This window comes from Drosophila biarmipes, chromosome 3R (assembly GCF_025231255.1).
Source record: "Drosophila biarmipes strain raj3 chromosome 3R, RU_DBia_V1.1, whole genome shotgun sequence".
In the NCBI taxonomy this organism is placed as follows: Eukaryota; Metazoa; Arthropoda; class Insecta; order Diptera; family Drosophilidae; genus Drosophila; species Drosophila biarmipes.
Genome location: NC_066616.1, coordinates 26,289,295 through 26,314,260, shown reverse-complemented (window position 1 = coordinate 26,314,260; position 24,966 = coordinate 26,289,295). Strand labels below are relative to the sequence as shown.

The 24,966-nt window shown below is 45.8% G+C and overlaps 1 protein-coding gene across 1 annotated transcript; it reads left to right on the top strand.

Moving 5' to 3' along the window:
- Nucleotides 1-17,114: 17,114 nt before the first annotated feature.
- On the top strand, nucleotides 17,115-23,125 carry LOC108024865 (V-set and immunoglobulin domain-containing protein 10). The gene is made up of 6 exons (XM_017095007.2): nucleotides 17,115-17,530; nucleotides 18,160-18,288; nucleotides 20,576-20,944; nucleotides 21,465-21,722; nucleotides 22,468-22,698; nucleotides 22,761-23,125. The coding sequence occupies exons 2-5, from the start codon at nucleotides 18,198-18,200 to the stop codon at nucleotides 22,632-22,634; spliced, it is 885 nt and encodes a 294-aa protein (XP_016950496.1). The 5' UTR covers nucleotides 17,115-17,530; nucleotides 18,160-18,197; the 3' UTR covers nucleotides 22,635-22,698; nucleotides 22,761-23,125.
- Nucleotides 23,126-24,966: the final 1,841 nt, after the last annotated feature.

Sequence of the window (24,966 nt, the reverse complement as noted above, 5' to 3'; positions counted from 1 at the left end):
CAGCCAGCAACATGTTGCCGGCACTTTCAATTATCTATGCCATAGAAAATTAAAATAATGAACAGTGGCTCACACAGACGGGCACACCTCACTGCACCAGTGTGCGTGTGTGCGGCTCCATTCAAAGAGGTTGGGAAAATATGTAAATGTATATGGAAAATATATGGAATATGCGAGCATACGGGCATACCTATATCTGCTATATCTATGGATGGATAGATGGATAGCTGGAAGCGAGTGGCAAGTGGGCGAGGAAATTGCGGCATTTACGTGGCGGGCCAAGGACTCATCGTCTCTGCCACAGCCAGTGTCTCTGCTTTTCCGCTTTTCTTCTCGTCCCTCAACGTTTTTTGAAGTTTTCGCCTCATGGCTCATCGAGCACTCCCCCCCCCCCCCCCTGCCCGCGGTGCCCACTCATTTCAAGTCACACCCCCCCGGCAAGGACACCCAAAATAAACATAATCTGAGCCGGGGTGTGTGTGCATGGAAATGCTAAAAGCGTCTGCCGGTCTGCAAAAACAACGAGAACAACATGGCACATTATTTAATCAAGCGGAGAAATTGAATAGGCCCTTAAAAACTTTTGCCCGGGGCACTTAACCCCCAGTGAAAATGGGAATTGACGACATCGCCAGTCAGCCAACTTGAAGAATTCCTTGAACAGAAAAAAAAAAAACAAAAAAAAAAAAGGGGCTAACCAAGTCCAAGTGGCAACCGAAAATCCCGAATACCGATCCCAAATCCTCAGCCAGACGAGCAGAAAAATGAGCTGATAAGGGAATTTCATGCAAAATTGGTAAGCCAACAACCTGATTACTTAATTGCCAGTTTGCGGGCCAACTTCTCCGACTGGGAGTCATAAATTTTACAGCTCAAAGATGTCGCTGCAAATGGAGCATAAAGTGTTTGGCTGAGTTGTGACCTGATAGTGGGGAACGGAGATTTGTGGGTCGAAGATGATGGCCCAGACACTTGAGAAGGGTCTTTCCGCAGGCAGACATCAAGAAACCAAACAAGTAAGTAGTGTTAAGCAGAATGGAAATCAGCCAAGCGTTGCTGGTAATTACATTAAATTACCAATCTACTTAATAATCATTTTACTTCCACTGCCACTGCCACTGCCACTTTAATTCCTTCTCCGAAACCCATTTGCAATTAAGGGGTTGCTGGGGCACTTAAATTGATCTGCAACATCGACTTTGGCTCAACCCATTTGGGCAATTGAATTGGCATCTCGTTTTTCGGGATTTCCCATGGCCCCGAGTGAGGTTCCACTGGTTATGGATAGGTTGTTGGTGTGCGCCAGGCCAGGCTGCAAACTTAATTTTAATTCTCACGCTTTCCCCAGCTGCCATTACTTCGATGGGCCCTTGTCAAAGGGCGGACAGACCCCTTGGGGGGAATGGCATTGGCAAGGGCAAGGGGTTTTCCATCCTATATAGGATGTAGGGGACAGAGCGGAGCGGAGTCCTGGCCCTTGGCTGACCATTTCCACGGCTTCCGCTCGACTCGCTGGCTCTCACTCGAACTGCTATTTGATTTCAGCATTGATTTATGAGCATGTCCGGTTCACGTAGACCCCGTACATAGCCAGTGATTCCATATTCCCTGCCCAAGTCCGCGTTCGCATCCACATCCACATCCGCATCCGCAGCCATGTTCGTGTTGCGCTGCCTTTGGCAGATTTGCCTTTGCAGTGCGCTCAGTTGAGCCGGCGACTGGCAGCTGATTGCCCAAAGTCAGTAAATTAAAGTTCATTCAGCAGCTCAAAAAGGTTCGATTTTGGTTCGGTTCGCTTCGGTTCGGCTTGCCAGCTCCTGACGCTGGCGCACACTTGTAATTTATTCGCTGGCAAAAACCACAAAAGCAAAATAGATATTTATTAACATATAAATTATGCATGTGATTGGCCACAGCGGGCTGTTGGGCTGATGGAATGGGCGGTTTCGATATGGACAGGAGGTTCGATGATTAATCGACTGTTCGGCTGCGGCCCTTTAAAGCCAACTGCTAATTTCCGATTTTAAACTTTCTATCAAACCAAAGCACGCCATATACTTAAATTCCCCCACCCGAAACTACCCTTTTTACGCCCTTAAACTGAACCATCGGCGCGCAGATAAAGTAAAAGGCGAGGATAGTTCTGCCTGTCACATAAATCGGATCAATAAATGATGATATTATGCTACCGCAGGGACACATTCAGCTGCCACACTGCCACAGAGACGTTTACACGGAGAAAAAAGAGTTGATCAAGGTTGGTTAGGGGAAATAATGTGGTGCTATCGATGTTTTAAGACTATAAATATAATTGAAAAGCTATATAGTATCTTTAGAACAAAAGATAGAAAGATAGATAGATAGATAGATATTATTATCTCAAATTAAAATATCTTAATAATTGCCCAAGGAATGTATTTTATCGTTATTAAATAAATAGAACAAAGAAGGATATCCCTGTAAGGCCTTGAATACATTTTAGTAAATAAAAACTTTATTAAATTTCATTTTATCTTGGGTTTACACACATTTTTTGTTACTCTAAAAGCATTTTGTTATAAATTCAAACTGCAGAACTCCAATCAACTGGCCTTTCAAAGGGCTTTGAATGCGCATTGTTTTGGCTTATGAATTTTGATTGAATTTTAGTTCTGGCCACTTCTGAACTCTCGCCCTTAAAACGTTAAAGTGCCCGCCCGTTTTTCCCCTGTGCAGGGGGATCCGGAGACTGCTGCCAAGTCGTAGGTGGCAACACATTAAGATAAAGTGACAACGCCTCCATGGAGCACAGTGGACGTCGAGGATGCGCGCCCCAGTGGCTGCAGAAAAGGGGTAGCTGAAAGCGATGGTCTATAGGGGGCTGGAGGATCTGTGGGATGGGTGAATCTGCCTGATGGGGGTGTGCTGCTTGCTGTGCTGAAGGACAAACAGAAATCAGGCGGCAAACATCAAGAGAGAGCGGCAGTGGGTACACAAATGAATTGTATACATGTCCCGCTTCGCGATGTGCCAGTGCCAGTGCGTGTGTATGGGGCGGATAAGCTTTTATTTTCGCTTGGCATTTTATGCGCATCACGCATACGCACTGTTACACACAGGCGAACGAACTGCGATGCCAGTAGATAGTATCTAGCAGATAGCATAGATGTGTGCTCCACGCACACACACACACACGCGGACATGCACAAACGCAAACAAGCGCTCGCTTTGCATCAAAGGAGCAGGGGCGGGAGGGGCGTGCCCAGGGGCCGGAGGCTGGGGCAAGGGTTCTGGCTATAATGACATTTAGCTTTTGAAACAATGTAAACAGCAGCGGCGGCAGCAGCGGAGGCAGCAGCGGCAGCAGCAGCGAAGACAACGTCGAAGTTCAAAGTTGGCTCTGGCTGTAGGCCGCCAAAAGTTGCCCTAAGTACCAGGGCACACACACTTGGCCGAAAAGGAGGCGGAGGCGGAGGAGACCGTCGCAGGAGGAGGCTCAGCCGTGACAAAAGACCCCGAGTTGTGTGTGCCCGGGAATTTTGCATGAGCTCCAGATACCGCAAATAGTGAGGGGATCCGCACCCTGCCCAGGTGAACTGTCAAGTTAAGCCCTGTGAGAAGCCATAAATTGCCCAAGGAGGTGGAGTTGGCAACTCCTAACTAGTGAAACCGACAAGACGCTGACATTAACTAGGCCAGATATTGAGACAGCTACGAAACGGATATGAGCCTACTGCCCCTCGCCCCCAAAACCCCCGAAAGCTGGGCCATTCCTCACGCAATCGGACAAGCCACCTGGCCCAAAGGAGGCCTCTCCTCCCGGAGCGGGTCAAGATCCATTGCGTCGGCTGGCTTTGATTAAGTGCGGCGATAACCCGGAGAAATCGTTATCCGGGGATGAGGCGGGGTGAGCCGGAGTTATTGTTGGGCAAATTGATGCTTTCACGTGCAGATGGATGGCAGTCGAGGCCTTTATGTACACAGCCAGTGGTCCTTTGTTGGCGCGCATCCGAGTATCCGAGTATCCCAGTATCCCAAGTGCCCGAGTATTCAAATGACATATTATATAACATTGTGAAAACATTTACGCTCGCTTGTAAATATTTCAATTTATTTAATGCCACCCCCGGACCGAGTGGGTATCTTTTATCTGCATCTAGCTGGCCTGCACTCCGCACTAAAGGGGGCGGAACAGAATAAAGTATAAGGAAGGCATAAAGAATGGGCTGCCATAATCATATGCCAATAAAAAGTCGGTTAGCAGGGGGACTCGGCTTGGGTCTTGGCCCGGTTTTAGGGGGCTTTTAGGTCCAGGTTGGGGATTGGGACACGTTATCATTATGCGCTACATCGCTTACACATGTGGCCACGCAGGAGATTGGGCTGGGGCTTTATAATACATTCAATTCATGGCCAGAACAAATGATGTGGAAATGTAAAATAGATGCCCGTCCACGCAAGATGCCGCACCAACACACCAACGGCCAGACTAACTGGCGCAGCATGTGGCAAGCACGGTACAGAGGAAAAAACCATAAAACCTTTAATGCAGTGTGATATAATGGTATATCACTGATGCTAATTAAATATATTAAATATTTAATTGGTAACTCTGCCACATTTGTTCAGAATACTGTCCGTACTGTTCATTTATATAAAAATTAGAATTCTCATTATAATAGAAGTCAGTATTATTAGGAAATATATTAAATAATAATGTCATAAGTTTATTTATCTCAACTAACCTAACAGAAAATTTAATGTAATTGAGAATATGCGAAATGTTTATCTTTAAATTGGTAGCTGTTCTATTAATCTAAAAATAATATAGTTTATAGTATAATTAAACACTTATGAGTCCTTTTGAGTTATAAGTTTTGTTGCACAAATCAGTTTATCTAAACTAAAACCGACAAAAAGTTCCGTTCACATTTTTATTTGCAGTGCTTACCAAGCCAAGATTAGAATAGAATAGAATGGAATATAGAGTCTTTAAACGTTTTGTTTCCCAAATCTTTATAGCAATAATTTTTTTCGTGTGTGCGGCATGGGGCAAGAACAAGAGCCATCCAACATAATGGTGGATAATCGCCGCCGACACATGCACACTTGAAATGTCAGTGGATTGCCAATTGCCCAAACCCTGTCACGTGCTGAATGCCCGCTCTGATGTCAATGCTGATGTCCAGTCGGATTGGCTTGGATTCTATGGGATAGCATCGAATCGGATGGGATCAATGCGAATGGTGCTCGAGTGGGGTGGTCGAGTGGAGGAAACTTCATTAGCTGCAACGGCAGCGTTTAATTTTTATGGTCATGTGCCTAACTGCAAGCCAAAGCCGGGAGTCGAGCCAGAAGTTTGTCCAGAGCTCGTTTTTATGGCTTCTAAGCCTTAACGAGCTCTAATTGAACTGAGGACCCGTATTCAGTATCGCAAGGGGGCGCCTTTCAAAAGCCAGGAGCTGTTGGATTTGTAATTGGCTAACTGTTATTGTTAAACGGAAAAACGGGGCAGACAGACCCCGAAATCGGCAGGAAAATCGACTGAGAACGAACCAATTTCAGGACAATGACAACGGCAAGGTGACTGGAAAAGCCGGCGAGCAATGGGTAATCAAAATGAAGTCAAAATAACCGAACATGACAGGCAGGAAAGATGCTCAACCAGCCGAGCCGAGTTGCCCTTTTGGCAGCATCACTCATACGCCGTGTGTGTGTGTGTGCCTTGTGTGGGCTGCAGGGCAAAATGTAAGTTTCACGCATGTGTGGGCGTGGCAACTGTCATTAAATGCCTCCTGCTAATGAAACGAAATCTCCTTCACGACATAATCTCATTATACTTATATATGTCCTCGCATATAAAAAAATTCGGCCCCGATATGATGTGTTTGGCAATCGAAAGAGGGAGTGGGCGTGGGTGGAGCCACATGCTCCCTGCATTGTTATGACTCCACGGGCTATTAATTGTGCTTAGTTCGGTGTGGCGCACTTAGTGTCCCGGCACTTTGTTAATCGCATGATGGAGAGCTGGCCAGATGGGAGCCAGGAGGAGTCCTGATAACGCCGCCAGGATGTGCCCGATGTGCGTATTTGCCCGGTGTCTTCATATTTCACATATTTCTGGCATTTATGCCCTGGTATTCGCCTCCTGCTAAACGCTTCCTGCCTCGCAAATGCCTCCTTTTTCCCCATTCAACTGACCTTTAAACCAGTTTTCAATTAAAGCAGCTGACAGGGGGGGGGATGCAGGAGGCTGAAGGCCTTTTGTGGCATTTACTTAGCATTTACTTTTGTTTTAAACTATAACATGCAAGCAAGTTTCATAAATCACGGCTCTAAGCCGGCCAGAAGTGAAAAATCGTAGCCCCAATTTTAATTAAAAGCGTGCAAAACACGATACCCTGCCCCGTGCACCCCGCCCCTTTTCGCACACACACACACCCAGCCTTTTCCACACAAGTCGTATACAATGTTTTCCAAGGAAAGCCTGGCAAAGCCTCGCCTGAATAATGATTGAAAAACAAGGCAAGACTGAGGCTGCCCCCCGCCGCCGCTTTTCCACACCTCTGCTGCCCAACGAGTTGTATAAACTCAAGAATGAAGTTTGTTTAAAATAATTTGCAGGCTGTCCAGGCTTAGACCCCGTCTTGTACCCCAGAGCAGCCCTGCCCGGAAAACCCGCCGCCGAATCCTCCCCAGCTCAGGGCCAACGCCTCCGCTTTGTTTACTTATTTGCAGAGCCCATTTGTTGCCCGGGTACGTGAGAGCCGCCCCTGCCCACTTTCGGGTTACCCCCGCCCCGACGGGCGGCGACAAAAGTCTTTAATTTCTGGCCAATACCAACGGCAACAGCTCGGCAGTGCCGACGATGCCAAAAGCTTTTCAAAGCCACCGAAACGGGGGCGTTAACAAGCGCCAGAGACAAAACTTGCCGTTTATTTCCAACTACAACACAGCTAGATAAAGAGACGCAGCCACGTGCACTGCGAGAAACGGCGTATGTTCTACAAAGCAATTAGTGTTGTTTGTATACTATAGAACTTCATAAAAATTCTCTACTTTATAATACCGAAAATTTTATGTCACATAACTCCAATCTTCTAGATTTCAAAATAAGCTAATAATCACTTATTAAACTTAAAATATAAAAAAAATTAGTACATTTCATTGACTTTATTTTAGATGACTTTTTGTTATCTCATGATAATTAAAATATAGATTTATAGCAATTTGAGCACTCTTGTCATCTAGTGATTTTCCCTCTGTAAATGTATATTTGGTTAAGAACAAGGGGGCGTGGATCATGGTGGGCGGTGGGTGTGGGAAAAACGCTTTGAATCCTCTGCAGCCGCAGGGTATCAAGGGATTAGTTCTTGCACTTGAGCAAATATGCAAGGAACCCAAGTTTGTATTCTCTTAATGAGTCGTCGCCAGTTGGACAATGGGATGGATGGATCGGAGGAGCGAAATGGAAGGTGTTGTGTATACTGTATACTGTACATACTGTTTACTGCGGGGTAGCCCAGCAGTGGCGCCCCGATTCGTAGAGCATTCAACCTGAAAGTAAGTGGTAATGTGGGTATCCCCAGTGAAATTCACTGCTTACAGGATCAGGTTGGTTTGTCCAAATTCACATTTGCAAGGATTTAGGTAGCTACTGCAATAGCATGCTATGAAACTAGAGTTTATTTAAATGACAAGGTAAATTTATTTACATCTTAACTATATAGGAGGTGTATTATATAGTATTTGTAGTGTGAAAGGGTTCCTTTTTTGTGCTATAGGGTACTCCCCGTTTCGGTTCTTTCCAGGTTGACAGCCTCCACCGCCGAGATAAGTACGCATAAGCACAAGTGGATATCGAGGTATGCGTGCCGTCATAGCCAAGGCCTAATAGCGTTTTGATACCCGCACATAAACAACAATGGGGCAACAACAACATCCGTGGAGCAGCGGCAATGGGAGAGCAACGACAATAAAATGCAAAAGAGCCAGCCCACAAACGCACCACCCCCTTGGCAACCGCCTTGCCAAACCCCTCGACGCCACTGGAGAGGTAATCCCAACCTGATGCTGTCTGTTTTGTAGTGTCTGCGCCTGTGGCCTTCATCAGTGGGAGCGGAGCGGGTTAATGGCGGGCGATGAGTGGGGGGTGGGCCAGGGGCGGCGGCAGGGGGGGAATACCGGGGCTAAATCCACCCACCAGAAGAATACATTCCCTTCGACAATTACTATGGGATTATGTTCAATGCGAAGCCCTATTATCACAAATGAAATTCATTTGTTTACTCTTCTCTGATCTAAGAACTAATCACTGGGTAAAAAAAAATAATTTCAAATATTCTGATGAACATAAACCACAAACCATAAGAAAATCCCAACGAACAATACGCATATTTCATAAAAGTAGATTGCATTGAAAGTCCTGACCTCTTATCAAGTATCATTTGTCCGTAATATTTTCCATTTGCGAATGCATTCTATGCTTATTCTTCCCAAAACTTGTGTTGCAAATATTTTCTTGGGATTTGCTATTCAATTCTAATTGCTTGCCAACATGCTGCTCTGAAATACAATAATATTTGTGGATTTATTCGGCTTTGGCCAGGGCCTTTAGCTCAGAAATGCAGAGAGCCCTAAACCTAGGATAGTAATTACTTCGTTTTTAAAATGAAAATGCAAGGAACCCCCTTGAATTGGATTCACCCTTTGCCCCTGAGGTGCGGCTGGTGGGTGGTTCTCGGATGGGTGGAAGCCAAGCATTTTGGATTACGTAAAAGTAGGCACTTATTATGCTGGCAAGCACAGCGAGTTGCGATTTATTGTTTGACGTTAGCAGCCGCGTGTTGCCCGCGCTCTGAGGTCACGGCCCCGCTGCCCCGATCCCCGCCAGCTACCCCGTTCTAACTCCGGGCTTAGCACAAATGTTGATCTAATCCAGAATGGAGATAGCTTCGCAGATGGAGACGGAGACGGAGACAGACAAACAACACATGACGTGACCGTGCCGGATACGGATGCGGATGCGGATACGGGTGCGGATGGGGGGGCGGAGCCATGACTACGCCAAATGGCAAAACAAACTCGAACTGCGGCTCCGTTTCCGCTTCGAGGTTGAGTTGCGACCCTGCCCTGACGAATTGCAACGCCTGCAGAAGGCAAAGTCGGGAGGAAAGGCGGGCGGAAAGTCAGGGGAAAGTCGGGGAAAGTCTAGGAAAATCCGGAAAAGGGGCAGTGGCGGTACACGCGCGTTAAGTGGCGCAGTCAGGCGTAGAAGTTTCCAAGCCATCTGCGGAGCTCCGTTAACGCATTTGCACATCCATTCCGTTCCACACTGCGCCATCCACTCTATCCAAAAATCCATTTCAGGCGAATAATACCCATCACCCCAGCCCCCGAAGAGATTGTGAGATATTACCCGAATGACCTTTCATCTGGTCCCTGAAATGGCATTTCAATCAATTCATAGGCCCCAGAATGGGGCTGAGAACAACACGAACATGGCACATGGGGGCCTGGTGCCGACCACTTAATGTCACAATAAAAATGTAACTAACCATGAAAATTACATGTTTCCCAGCAATTTGCCATTTTGACATCCCTCGTCTGACGTCTGCATATGACCCCCACTGCCCCCGCAATTTTCCATTTCCCCCCCAAAAAAAAGGAGCGACCCAAAAGCCCGGCCACCTCCTTCCCTCCGATGTTCGTCCTTTGAGTCGAGTCAAGACGAGTTGTCCAGCGGATGGGGTCAAATATGAAATCGGTTGGGTATGAAATCGAGGAGGAGGATCTGGGGGGCACAGCCAATATTTATCAACAACGTTACGTTCGTGTTCGGCTCACGGACAAACTTCTTAAAAACTGTTGTTGCCGCCGCTGCCACTGTGTGTTTTCCCGTCGATTGCCGCTGCAGAATTATAGAAAAAATCAAATAAAATACAAATAAAGCCGAAAAATTGCAAAAAATGAGAGGGGGGAAAATAAAATAAAATTGCGCTGGCAAAATCAACCGAAATTCCTAGCCATAAAATTGACTTTTTTATTTTGTTTGTTGGCAGCCAAAATGAAAGTACAGCCGCTCATTCATACATGTCCGTATATATCTATATATATTTTTTGAGTACGATATGACCAATACCTAAAACATACACATTATATAATGTATAAATGCGAAAGTTGTCAACGTTTACATTCTTGGTTTGGTTTCTGGTCGGTCTACGTTTCTGTTTCTGGTTCTGGGTTCTCGGTCTGTTCTCTCTCCTTGTGTGTGCTTTCTATTTTTATTTTTTCCAGTTTTCCCAGCTACGTTTTTCACTCCAGCTTTGCATCGCAATTCGAGTGGAAAATTGACATATGTTTACTTTGTTGCTACTGCTGTCGCTGCTCCTGTTTTCCCCTGACCGGCTTGTTGTTGCCAAAGTTTTTCCCAGGTCCTCCAATCGGCCAGTTGCTGAAAGTCGAGCGTCATTAGATTGGTACGCTGTTAGCATTCGAGACTCAGCACCGAGAGGTACTTAAGACTGAATGTGGAGAGCTCCCGGGCAGCAAGTGATCAGCATCGGAATGCTCTATCGAAAAATTTTAAGTAAAAGGGGGTATCTTTCATTTTTCAGAGATTGAAATTAAAGTCAGATATACTTAATAGATAGTCATTTTGACCGGGAAAAAACTAAAATTTGATAGCTCCAATGGCTCTTAATGTCTAAACCTGTATGTATAAACCTTTTAATACATTTTTATAACATTTATTGTCTATTTTTACCTTATTATCCTATCATATTATACCAAGGTAACTATAGATCTATAGACTTAAAACCTTCTCTAAGGGTATGCCATCTTCGTCTTTTGATAATTTATTTAGGAACTAGGTAAGTAGCTTGCTAACATCAAAATTGCAAGCATTTTCTCAGCTTAGAACATGTGTTGGCCAAGGATTTTTACGAGCGTATTGCCATTGATTGGGCTAAAATGGAGGTATATTTCCTAATTTTAGTTTCACTCCTGCTCATGGTCTTTATTCTGTGCCCCAGGGCTTTTAATTTAATATTAGTTTGCGATACTACGCTCAACACCAGCTCAACCTCCGACTCCTTGAAGCTGTGTTTAACTGCTTTTTCCACGCCTCAAAGGGAATCCCTGAATCGACGGCTCCAACTTCAGATCCTGCCCAGGCTTCGGCTGCGCTCCATCTGCTACAGCTGGCTCATAGGTCAGGGTTAATGTTAATCCCTTTCCGCCTGGATTACAGTGCATTCTGCATTCCCTTTCAGTGCGTGCCCATCGACGTCTTCATCCGTATCCGCAGCTGCATCCGCTGCTGCATCCGCATCCGGATCCTCATCCGCATCCTCGGCGCTGTCGTCTCGCATTTTGAGCGGCTATAAAAATTAAATTAAATTATTGAAGCATTTTATTACATGTTTGTGCTTTCTTCTGCCACTTTTCATCGCCTCCCCCCCGGCCATCTGCTTTTATGTAGCCATTCATTCGCTTTCACTGCTATCGCTCGGGCATATTTATTAAGCAGGAAAATATTGAGAGAAGCCCATCATGATAGTTGCTATACAACGGAGGAAATGTCGGGGGAAAGGGGAAAAGTCGTAGGGGCTGAGGGTTAGCATCAACAATTGGATATCTGTGTTTGTCGGGCTGGGTTAAATTGCCCATTGAAAGGCCGCCGGGGGCAAACAATCCTAGATGTTGCTGCCGTACTTGCAGTTGAGACTACCAAGGCCACAGAGTGCTGCAGTGTCAGCTCATCGATTACACTGGGTAACAAAGAAAGAAAAACATATAGTAAGGCCCCCTTAAAAAAGTTGTCAACTTTTTAAGCTGAGTTTATTGCGCTTTTTAATTTAAGAAAAGCCACAAAAAACCCTACGCCCAATTTGTTATTTATTAATATTATGTTTTCATCAATATTTATTAATGACAAACAATAATCGTGCGCTTTGAGACAATCCCTTTAATTGTTTTCATAATCGAATCAAGATACAAATGACATTTTCACCTCAAAAAATAACCTTTTAAAATAACAGATTTTATAATTTTCCGCAAATGCACATACAAACTCATATGCGGACATGAAAAAGTAGTTTGGGTAGAAAAAAATTCTTAAAAAACATTTCATTCAGGGATTAAATATTCAAGTATTTTTTCATCTGGCTTGCAGTTGCAGCGCACCGATGCACATAAATAAAATACAAATATGATAAGTTGGAAAAAAGGATTTGTCTGTTAGCTAGTGCTCCCGTTATGCAGTGGCTCTGTGGCAGGGGTTCTAAGGGGGCTTAATGGGGGTCGGTGGTGAACTGCAAGGCAGAAAGTTGCAAAGTTGCAGGGGCTGAAAAACGAACGCCCATAAATGATTAATGGCCAAAGTTGCATTCGCATTTTGATGGCCCAAACACTTTTCATAATTTCAAGCGCTCGAAATTAGTCAGCTCTTTTTGGTCGGAATGCATCTCTCCTTTCGCTCCTCCCTCACTGCCCCTCATTTTCAAATGCACATTAATGACCATTTATAACCATTTTTGGCTGCCAACTCTCCAAAACATTGCAAATCCACCAGCCAACTGCCATTGCAAATGAAGTGTAAAGCAGATAGTCGTCTGGGAAAAAGGGGTTTGGTTTCGGACAAAATTAGAATCGGAATGAATGCAATGCTCGGCGCTCCTCAAGTTGCCAGCCAAGACCGACCGACATGAGCCAATTTACATAACCCAGAACAACAAATAGTTACAAATTGAAAACTTTTGTCTGCCAAGATTGTAAGCGATTGTCTAGCTTCCTCCTCCCACCCCTCCCATGGCCCCTCTCCAGTTGCCATTGTTATAATCAAAGTGGTAGCTGAATAACAAGAAAAACAGCAACTGCGGCTGACAGCGAACGAATGAAAGAGATACGTTCGCCGAGATACGAAGGAGCAATGTGTACGAGATTGGATGATGGCAGCCAGAACGAAAAAGTATCGACAAGTTTGACGCTTTATGGCATTGTTTAGTGCCGCACATTTCGCCAAAAAACGTTTTTCAACTTTCACACAATTGCGCCATTTGTGCCGCGTCTTCGGGGCAGCGGGGACATCCCTATACCATATATATATATATATATAGTACACTATGGGAATGGCTATAGATTTGGCCCTTGGAAAGGGGCAGAAGGGCGGGCGGAACAGTCGACACAAATCTGCTGACGGAAGCCCCGGTTGGGCCACAGTGCTTTTTATACGGAAAACGTGCAGAAAGTTTGAGTGCCAGCTTAGGAGCTGCTTCTGCTGCTGGCAAAAAGTTATAAAACAGTAGATAATAAAATAATAAAATATATGTATTTGAATTGTAAGCGACGCGTCCATACCCACTCGCACACATAAAGTTTTTCTTTCAGGCGATAAAATTACATGTCAAATTGAATGTAACCTGCTATTTGTGCGCATTATGGTGGCTATAATTAAACCCCCCGATGGCTGGAGGCAAAATCGCCGCACGATGGCTGGTCAATCATGGGTTTATGGGTGATGGCTTAAACTTTCTGCCCCGCATCGGTATGGGAAGCGGATTCGCAATCGAAATTGCCATCGGATCTGCTGGTGAAATGAGTTCCGGCGCCTGGCGGATGACCTCAGTTTCGAGTGTGGGTTAAAAAGCATTTGGCATACATAATATCTATAATAGCTTGTATATGGGGGGGTTGGGGTTCCGCTATCATGAGTTATGTCCGCACTGTTCTACCACTCCGCGAAAATATTATTTAAATATTACTTTTCACCAATGCGCCCCCATCGGAAAATCCTATAAATCAACCGAAAGTCTCCGACTGAAAGAGATCCCAGATAGAAAAGTTTCGAGGCGCAACTTTCGAGCGAGGAACAACAACGGCTCACATATAAATTCGCAAGAATTGGGCAAACTTTAGAGGATTGCGATTTGTTTTTCCCTGTAAATGGCAAATGGAAAATTGAAAATGAGAACCTGTCTGGCGGGGTAAAGTCACCTCGTTAGAGCCTCATCCTCCTCATCCTGATCCTCCTCCTCCTCCTCCTCCTCCTCCCATCGCTTGCAATCCAAATTCCGTATCCCTGAGTGCTTGGCTAAGCCGAATCAATGCGAGTTTTATGCTAATACAATCAATCGGTCTAATCGAATCAAACGTTTTGACAACCCAACGGCCTCAAATGGAGCGTTTTCGTGTGTCCCAGCTTTTGTCTCTCTCGTCCCTGGTCTCGAGTTTAACCGAATAAACTATCGCTGCTGGGACAACAAGTACGCAATATGCATAAAACTTTATATGGCATTTAAATCGCTCCTCGCCCCTCGGCTTGTCACTCCCCTTGGCCGCCGCTTTTGTATGGGGGCGGTAATCCCCAACCCTATCCCCATGTCCCGTCCCATTTGGCTGCTTACTCCGGCTGTTAACTCAAGCGTCACAAATGCCGGAAATCGAATACAATTTGTAATTCTGATGAACAGTTGAGCAAAACTTAAGCATCGTCTGCGCCGCCCTGCTGTTGCTTTCGTCGACTGGTTACTCCTCCTGTGACCAGGGCCATTGTTGATTCTGCTGGTGATTCTGGCTCTTATTGTCCTGGCTTTCCTCTTCCTGCAACTACTTTTGGCATATTTAGCCCCGGCTTTCACCTTGCTTTCGCCTGACTTTCTTTATCCTCCTTCGGAATCGTCCTGTTACTGCTACTGCCACTGTATCTGTAGCTCTCCATTCGGCTTGGTTTCCATTTCGTTATCGAGTCCTCGGCAATCGCCATGTAATGCCAAATTGGGCGACATCGTTTTATGTTTTGTTTTTTGCCTTCGCCCCATGGAATCCATGGGAGGATTCGGGCGAGGATGTGGCGATGTGTCTACAGGTTCACTCATCAGTTGGCGCTCTGTTAAATTTCGCACACGTAGCAGCATAAAAATTGACACCGATAATTCGAGTCCCCCTCTCTAGGTGTCCGTGTGTGTAGTCAGCGGTACGTATACGCGATATAAACACGCACACGCCCTGAAAACATACATCATGTCGGAAAATTTGTCGGTCGCCGGCGGGGCAAGGTGGGGGGCACAGGATGCGGATGGAGGGAGAGGAAGCTACCGTGGGGGGAGGGGGCTGGCGATATGTCGCGTCGCTGTTTACACAAACAAAGTTATCAATTTTACACACGACAGTCGCTACAGCCCCTCTCCACATCCTCATCCCGTGCCCAGTCCCCCAGTACATTATTTCCCAGCGGAAGGGCTTCCCAAAGTGGTCGGGATGGGGTGGAGGCGAAGGTGGGAGCTGCGACTGCCAGCGTTTCCATCAATTCAGTATGCAATCAATGTCCAAATCGAAGACGCAAAGCGGCGAAACCCCTCAGTCATCATAAATACAGGCAAGACATCCCTGAAGCGGAATACAGATGCTAAAATAATATTTATTAAATTTTGTAATGGAAAAACATTTTAAGAACTGAGATACCTATAAATTTATATACCTTTAGCCATCTTTAATACTCCTTTTTGTTTGTTTTTATTTGAAAATTTCGAATTTTCCCCCTTTTCCACAAATATTGGGGTTTTAATATTTAAATTTGGGGAAAATTCGTTTTTAAAGTCTTAAATCGTATTTGTTTTCTTTTCCTAATGCACATTTTATTAAAATCCCTTTTCAAAGAAGAAAAGTAACTCTTAGGAAAGTCTCACTGTTCTCGAGACAAAATACTTTCGCAGATGGGGTCTTTGCTTTTCACTCAAGAGGCTCCATCGAAAGTGATCCTTTTCAAAGGAGTTTCGAGGAAATATTGAATTTAACATACTTAAAGCGCACTTTTCGGGGCATCCTGCATCAGATCAAACGCCACACTTTAAGCGCCCCCCACATTCTTGCAACAATTTCTGACGAGTCCAACCCCCCCCCCATGCCACATACTATATATAGTAAACATTTTTCATAATTCTGCACTCTTCGCTCGGAAAACAGAGGGCGATGAAAACAGAATTCACTTAGGGCTAAGGGAGATGGATGAGGGGCTGGAAAAAAATGTCGCCGCTTGTTAAATTTAAGGAATGTTTGGCTTGTTAGTGTAAAATAATATGAGCGAGCTGGATGGGTCTCGGCTTACTGGGGCGCGCCCGCTTGGCCTGTTGTCTATTTGATTTGCCAGGACATGCTAAAACGGCAGTAGGTGAAGTCGAATAAGTCGCAGAAAGAAAGTCAGAAGCACACGCAGGAGAAAGAATTCCACTCAAATTGCATTTATTGGAGAAATATTTATAATAACTTGGAAATTCAATTTCCAAAGAAAATATGCTAAACGGATTTCAGGGGGTGGCGGCGAGTGGGGGGGGAGTGCAGTCGGGGGGGCGTTCGAGGACTTTCCGAGGTGAGGATGTCAGGGTGCGTGTGAGTGTGTGCGGGTTTTCCAGTGGCTTGTGTCGTGTCAATGGCTCGTGTGTGGCCTGTCTGTGTGCGAGGAGACATATAGAGAGATATGTTAGAAAATTAAAATCGACCATATGTTGCCTCATCGATTTTGATAAGTCGCCTGGCAGCACAGAAACATCGGGAGCAGCAGCGGCAGCGGCAGCAGCAACAGCACCATGGCCGCTTCATATCCGTTTCCGGTTTGACACAATGGGCGCACAAAGCGCGTTATTGTGTGTGTTGTTCGCTGTGCGAGTGTGCGAGTGTGTGGGTGTCTGTCCCTGCCACTTTCAATTGCAAAATAAAAAGCCGACTGCAAAAAGGCGCCTTGTCATGCATGAGTTCGCTGCCTTTTATTATGGATGTTGTTTTGGGTGTGTGTTATTATTTGCTGGTGTTCCCTTTGTTGCTTGTTCCTTCTTTTTTTTTCAGTCGATCTGTGACACAAATCAAACGCACCCTGCTAAATATTTCATAAGCACATTCAGCCACGCACCTCCAATGAACTTTAAGGACCGTGCAGGAGCAGGCCTTAGCCCACCGATGGGCCGTTACTTGGTCTCGGGCCTGAGGCCAACCATTCAATGGGGCTCCAATAAATGTTGCTGCAACATGTTGCCGCTGCGCCGGCGCCTGGTGGCCCTGTTGCTCCCGCTGCTCCTGGAGATTTGCATATTGTTGGAGGACTCGCAGGAGCAGCTCCGTTCAGTTGTTTACCGCGCCTCAAGCCACACACACGCAGCGAGCGCTCTGAAACGGAAGCGGAAACGTGGCAACCCGTTACCCGTGAACTGTGACCCGTGAACGGTGACCCGTGACCCGCGAACCGTGACTCGTCGTGTGTCGGCCTGCTCGGCTGGCTTTCGTATCTGGCGTCTCAATCGGAATTGGAATTGGAATCGCGTCATTGGAGTGACTGATTTCGAGTTGCGTGCTGGTGTGAAGGCTCGCGGGATGAGTGCTGCTTACGTAGCGTAAGGGGAAGTTACGTAAGGCACAGGAAAGGACCTCCGTGCCCCGCGGCAAAGGACTTAAACGCAGCGCGCTCGAATGCGTTACGTTGCGCATGAGATGGCGGCACGCAGTTCGCGCTACATTTACTTCGACCACGACCATCGAATCTAGTCCGCTCTTAGCCAAAAAGGTAGCCGAAGGACCCCCCGTCCCCCTCTACAATTTCCCCCTTTATGTCACCGCACACCGCACCTCCCCCCTGTCGAATATAATTAAGTGTATTATCGGAACGTGACCAGAGCGAAATTGCTGCCTGCGGGCGAGGCAAACGCTGCTGCTTTTCCTCTTCCGCTGGCCAGAAGCAATTGAATGGACAGCTTAGTGTGTAATGAAGAAATTACCAAAAGCTGGAATCCCTCCTCCCGGAATCCCTCTAACGACCATCCCTCCCCCCCACAAGGACATCTTCATCTCGTTGTTGTCCTGTGGGCGTCATGGTGATTGAAAACTCGACCGCATTGCGGTCTTGTCATCAGTTTAAATGAATGTGCTGCGGTTTCCGGAGCTCCGATAAGACGGAGCCCACAGCCTAATCCCTTTTCAGTTATTGTTTCTCCACATTTGTGGGCGGGGGGAGAAAGGAGCAGGAGTGTCCTTCATCTTCGTCTTCATCTCTTTTGTGTGTTGCCTATCGAGTCGAAGCAAGACAAGTCGACGAGTTGAATTGAGTCGAGTCGAGTTCCGCGATTGCCATCATTTATTTTAATTACTTTTCTGTTTCTCGCCCACCATCCGTTGGTCCTTTCGTCCTGGCTGCAGTTATAAGTAATTCGAGAGCCCCACAAATTGCGCATGAAATGTTGGTGGAATACTTTATGGCGCTGCTCGTGATCATGGGATTAACCGCTCCAGTCGACAAGCAGAGCCGGCGCACCAGCCAATACTTCGGTGAGTAAGGATTTAAATCTAATCAAACAACAGACGACACTCAAAGGGTTAAGCCCGTTCGGGGGTCGGAGGCCGGGCAGTCGCATCAGAATTGGCATAATAAATGAGGATGCCAAAGAGGATGGTATTGGAAATCGGAAATGGGGAGTGCGAAGCAATTCCAATTAGAATTGGGGATATGGCGGGGATTACACAGGGCCACTGATCTCTAAGTGGGGGCAAGGCATAAAACCATTTTAGTATTTATTTTTACCCCCTTTTCTTGGGTCCTCACACAAATCATTAAAGCGCAATTACCTAAAATTTAAAAAAAGGAAAAGGTTCATCGCTCAAAATCTTATCTGTTTGCTTGGGATGTAAGTTGTGGGATATATTTTACACCACATGAAGAACATTCGTCTTCTGATTAAAGCTGAAGCACAGCTAATTATGTTCTTCAATTTACCTTTCTTAGAAAACTTTATTAAGCTTTATTAATGTATATTAAAAAATATTTCCTTTTTAAAAATAATAAAAATCATACGTTCTCATTTAATATGTTTATCCTTATTTCTATTTAAATATTCTTATTAACAATTTACTGCTAACCGTAAACAAATACACAAAGATTCCTACATTTTTGTCTTTTATCACCCCAATGAAAAGCTTTTTTGTACTTTTTTGGCACACATTTTTTGTTAAAAACTTCCCATATGTTCCCGTATGTATTCAATTAAACACCCCAAACTTCTAATGCAGTTTGGAAAAAAGTTAAATTCCAATTTGCTCCCCCAGTTGAACTGGGAGCCCGCTCCCTAATGGATAACTGATCTCCAAAGGGGATCTGAATTGGGTAATCTCCACTCCCAGCTGTCCAAAATTGTTTATGCTGCCATCTATTTCGCATCTCCCGACTGCGAGTGTGGTTCCTGAAACAGGGGACCAGGAGCAGCTGCAATTGCTCATTTGTAATTTATGGCACCTGAACTCAGTTTAGGGCTCGCTTGGGGGACTGCAGTTCGGTTTTCAAGAGGGACCGTGGAGAGCAGGGTTCTGGAGAGGCGTTAGCCATGGCCACTGAAGCTGCGGTTGCGGTTCGACCCGGCAATTTTCCAACTTGCCACCCCCCGCACTTTGTATGTAAATACGCAACTTTTATTAAAAATTTTTATGTTGTTACATATTTCCTCTTGGAATGGGGCAAAGTGTGTGTGTGGGTGGCTGTGTGTGGGCGGGAGTTTTTTATTTTGCGGCCAGCATAAAAAGCAATTTCAGGCTGAAGTGTTTGGCCTGGCCGAAGAGCAAAAGCGAAAGCAACGCCAGCGGCTGTGGAGCAACAGTTTCAATTAAGTGTTTAACGTCATTTTATTGCTTGATATTTGATAGCTAAATTTGCCAAACACACTGGCACACTGTAGCACACGCACACAATGGATCCCGGCCTATAAATCAATATGTGTTTATCCACTCCACATCCACAAATCCACAACCAATCGCAGTACCAGTCCCTCTCTCCATGGCCAGCTGTATTTGTGTTTGTATTTGTTTAGGCACTCATGGATTATTAGCGCATTAGTTGGCTAATACATCGCAATGGCAGAGCGGCCCGAGCGCCACCAGAAGCCCCAGAACCACCCACATAAATCACTTGTTCGCCCAGCGATGGATCATAAACGTGGCAATGGCTCCGAAAGGAATAGCAATGGGAATAGTATTAGAGATGGTGCAAGCTTAAGCCGGGGCATAAATTAAGCACAACTACTCGTTAATCAAATGAATGCTGATGCCCCGCCAGCTGAGGCAATCCCCACCAGCGGATTGAGCCACCCAATCGACCATCCATCTGGCCGTCCATCTGTCTGCATATCTATCTATCCATCTATCTGTCTGTCTGGCTGTCCGACTGTCTATCTACCCGACACTTCCTGCGTCCATCTATCTGTCTGCCTCAAGCTCGGGCCCTGGAATGCACTCGAATACGTTCAGATTGACGTTCAGATACAGCTGTTTGAATTAACTAGCCGGGCTTGTTTAATGGGCAGGTCGGATTTCCAGACTCGTGAAAGGGGAACCCTTTGTGTACAATGAAGATATCTGTGTAAATGCGATGTGGTATGGGGTTTCAGTAAATATTTTATGAATGCTTGAGTGTTTAAAAGTGAAATTGGATCTTGGATTGTAAACAGTTTTCCAGACTTATAGAAATGGGTAGTTCAACATTTATTCATATCCTAAGGTTTTAACAGTAAACGAATATATTTATTTACATTTTTTTTATATCCCTAAATATTTTCCTTAAAATCCGTAGGTCACCTGGCCGCCGCCGAGGAACTGTCCAATCTGATACCAGATAACTACGATGCCCTCGATCCCATCTTCGACAACTCCACGGATCGGGAGATCATCGCCGCCCTGGGCACCACTGCCCGCCTCCATTGCCGGGTGCGTAACCTGGGCGATCGGGCGGTATCCTGGATCCGGCAGAGGGATCTCCACATCCTGACCATCGGCATCATGACCTACACAAATGATCAGCGCTTTTTGGCGCGGCACATCGACAACTCCGACGAGTGGGTGCTCAAGATCGTTTCGGTGCAACCGAGGGATGCGGGCGTCTACGAGTGCCAGGTGTCCACGGAGCCCAAGATCAGTCTGGCCTACAAGCTGGTCGTCGTGAGTGAGTATCCATCTATATTAAGTTGAGAAGCTATACAGCTAAAATGACCAACAGAAAACTATCTTAATTTCCAGCTACCCATAAGTTCGTTTAAAATCATAAGGGTTTCCCCCTTTACATTAAACTGTGTGTAAACTTTCCAAACTATTAAATTCCATTAGAATCCGATTAGAAGTCAATACTCCATCATAAGCCCCACCAGTAAATTCCCCTTCATGAGGCACCATAATTATTGAATCAAAATTCCTGCCAAGTGCCAGCTCCATTGCCCCCATTGAATCTCAATCGATTGGCGGTCTTGTAGGTCCATGTAGACGATGTTTACATCTCCGTTTAGACAGCAGCCCGAGGGTGCAAAGAGCTGGGATTACTTTGACAAATTAGTTTATCAAACACCCCAGAACATCATACGATGGAGGAGCCTGGGTTTTGGGGATGGCAAAGGGAGTGGGGCAGCGTGCTCCCATGGGCAACTTGTTGACATACCCATTAATCGAAATCGGTGCTGTTTCTGTCACAGCCTCCAAGGCCCAGATCCTGGCCAACCGCGAGCTGTTCATCCAGAGTGGCAGCGACATCAATCTGACGTGCATCGCTCCGCAGGCCCCGGGACCCTACACGCACATGATGTGGCACAAGGACACGGAGCTGGTGAGCGACTCTGCAAGGGGCGGCATCCGGGTGGTGTCCGAGCAGCAGATGAAGACCAGCAACCTGGTGATATCGCGCGTCCTCAACACGGACTCCGGGAACTACACCTGCTCCGCGGACAACTCCAGTGAGTCTCTAAAAATTTCCTGCTTAATTGCATTTAAACTAGGCAGTCCTTCATTAAAGCCAATACCGAAAATGCAATTTTGAATCCAATTAACCCTTGATGAATCTGTCAGTTTTACAGCGCAAATTTAATTTCATTAAATACTTAATTACTTTTTAAACAGGCCACTAACGACAGCATGTTAAATATTTATGTATGCCCATGACTAACGCAAAGTAGTTGCATACATAAACAACATAAATTAACTATCAGATATTGAACATTTAAGTAATTCAATTGTTTATTATGTTGTTTATTATTAAACTCTGTTGGGCTGCAACGAGGCCTTGAGCTCTCAGTTGTTAATACATTTTTAAACAATTTAATTGAAATATTACAATGTAAATTAAAGTAAATTTAAAATGTAAACACAATGAATTTATTTGTCTGGTATCCTTTTGAGGCTTTAGGGTATATTACAGTTTATAATCACCAAGATTTTAGATGAATAAAAAATTAAAAATAGCTTTCTGGATTTAATACAAACATTCATCTGTATGATCCCAAACATTTTTTCTCAATCAGTTATAATGCAATGCATGTAATTTGGTAACATACCCTTCCCTTTATTTTATTAAAAATCATTTTTTTCGCAGTATAAGCTAGTTTAAATATTTGAATTCCCGTCCTTACGGAGTAATGATTTTATAATATTATTTTACTACCTCCTAACCCCCTTCGCCACCCCCCTTCCATTTCCCAACAGATTCTGACAGCGTCTTTGTGCATATCATTAAGAGTGAGCAGCACGCGGCCATGCAGCACGAACTGGGGTCGAGGCTGGCTCTGCCCCCCCTGCCCCTGCTGCTCCTGGCGGTCCTTCTGGTCGTCCTGCGGGCACCCGCACCCCTCGCGGCCCGCCCACCCCTCTAAGCCCGGCCAAAGTCGAGCGGCAACTTATGTTCGATGTCTGGAGTCCTGGGAGTCCGGGAGCCGGGTAAGTCGCTGATTTTTAATGCCGCCATCAGCTCAGGAGTCGTAGTCATCATCTCGTTACAGGCCACGCCCCCCCTTACAACCACCGCCCATGACGATACCCATGCCCATGCCTGGGATAACACCCCCTTGGAGAAATTGCTGGATGGAGGTTAACGACGTCGATGTCGCGTTGTCTTGTAAATATGTAAATCGAGTTTTTGTTTATGTTTGTGTTTTGTGGCTCAGTCTCTAAGTATTTTTATACGTAATTAAGTAAATAGGTCGAAAGTGCATATGTGGCCATATAGAGCCATCTAGCAGATACATTATGTGCACACGATCGCATACCTAGAGATACCAGAGGGCGAGCAATCGAATCTGCAACAGAGAAACCGAATCGAATCGAATCCGTAACGAATGTAAATAAATGTTTAATCTTAATAATAGATAGGCGAGATCTAGATTAATTATGATGAATCGTGGGCAATTTCATTCCACCCAACCCATGATTGATGGTGATATGAGTGTGGGCGCCTATCTGTGCCCTTGGTGAATGCGATGCCGACTTTGACATCCTGGATGCTGGATTATGGCGCTTAATTGCCAGGAGCCGGGGTCGGGACCGGGGTCGGGGCCGGGGCCGGGGCCAGGGTTCGAGCGGTAATTGAAAAACGATAAGGTCAGGTCGGGTCATCGGTATATATATGGTGTGGCTGGGGCCTTGGCCCCAGGCATTGACACAGGGGAACTTCAAAGGCAGGACACTTTCGATTTTCGGGCAGCCAGGAATTAAGGACTGCCTCGTCGACAGGTGTGCCCGGAGCAGGGTAATTGAAACATTTGAAGCGTGCATAATTCACACTCCTCGACGGCAATTACAGCTGAAGTTCTTGGACAAAGTTTGGCACACAATGGGATAACTCGGGAATAAGTACCTCAGTGTGACTGTGAATGCAGGGAACTCGGTGACAATTGCGGCAGCTTCAAAGGCGCCGCCGAGCAGGCAAAGTAGCACACACAATGAGTAATGGCCAGGGAAGGAGACGAGAAATAAGGACTCGCAAGGAAGGAACAAGCCGCATAACGCATCTCCTTATTGCCAAGTGTTCGCTGAATTTTGCATAAGGTGGTGGTAATTGAAATAAAAGACGTACCCAGCCGCTAATGGGTCTGCACGCAAGGGCTGCCAGCTCCTCCTCGCTGGCCCAATCTCCTTGTAACCGCAGAGCAGAGTCCCCCTGAGTCCTTCGAAGGACCAGAAGCAGAAGCAGGAGCAGGAGCTGGCTGGCAAAGGCACCACCAAGGCAGGCGAGCATCCATCACAATCCAGCGAAAAGGAGAGGGTTTAAACCGGGAAGAAATGCTGGCTACATGGGCGTGTAAGCATGTCGTGGTTGCCGGCTCCTTCATCTTCATCTCCCCCCGGCGTTTCGCAAATCTTTGGGGAATCTTACGCATCTGAAACACGCGCTGCCTGACAGTCGCAGTCCCTAACCCATTCCATCCCCTGCCACTGCCTCCTCGGATTCCGGAACATAACCCCTTGGAAGGACGCATCTCGGGTTCAGCTCACTGAGTTGCCAGGGTCCGGCTGGGTGAGGAATCCTTGTAGCCCGGGATCCTTGGACCGGTTGTAGTGTTGCTGTTGCTGTTGCCGTTGCCGCTTCACCTTCACTCATAAATTGTACAACGAGAAATAAATCAAAGCCAGCCTCGTCGACTCCGGGCGATGCTACTGCTGCTGCCTGAGACGCTGTCAGTAACAAATCATGCTCAGGGCTGCAGCCCAGTAGGAGCCACAGCCACTGGCACAGCCGTAGTCCGTATTCCGCAGTCCGCAGTCCGTATTCGTATTCGGAGCCGTATCCGTAGCCTTTGGCGCTGCCTTAACCGGAGCCATTGCTTGTAGACTTGTTTACGGGCTTAATACGCTGCGCCGAGCAACAACAGCAATGTCAGGAGAAAGGCCAGAGGATTGGGTTGCGACTATCAAATACCCACCTCCTGGGCCCACAAACATATTGAAAAGATAATAAACAAATAAATCACAGGCTTAGAAGTATTTTCACAAAAATGGTTGTGGTTAAATACTATACTGAAAAGTAAGTACTGGTATGTGGCAATTCTCATGTTCCAGGCACTTTGAAAAGAACCATTCTGGATTTTTTAACATTTCAGAAAGAGCTTTAAAAGAACCAATTTAAGAACCAATTTCTTATGTTCAGATGAACTTACTATATTAGGGATAACCTTCTTAATCAAGGGATATTTTTTGAAATACATATAT

Excerpts from the sequence above, each read along its gene's own strand:
- LOC108024865 (XM_017095007.2), top strand. The coding sequence starts at position 18,198 with ATGTTGGTGGAATACTTTATGGCGCTGCTCGTGATCATGGGATTAACC. Across the intron at positions 18,289-20,575 it reads GCGCACCAGCCAATACTTCG|GTCACCTGGCCGCCGCCGAG; the intron begins GTGAGTAAGGAT and ends TAAAATCCGTAG. Across the intron at positions 20,945-21,464 it reads CTACAAGCTGGTCGTCGTGA|CCTCCAAGGCCCAGATCCTG; the intron begins GTGAGTATCCAT and ends TTTCTGTCACAG.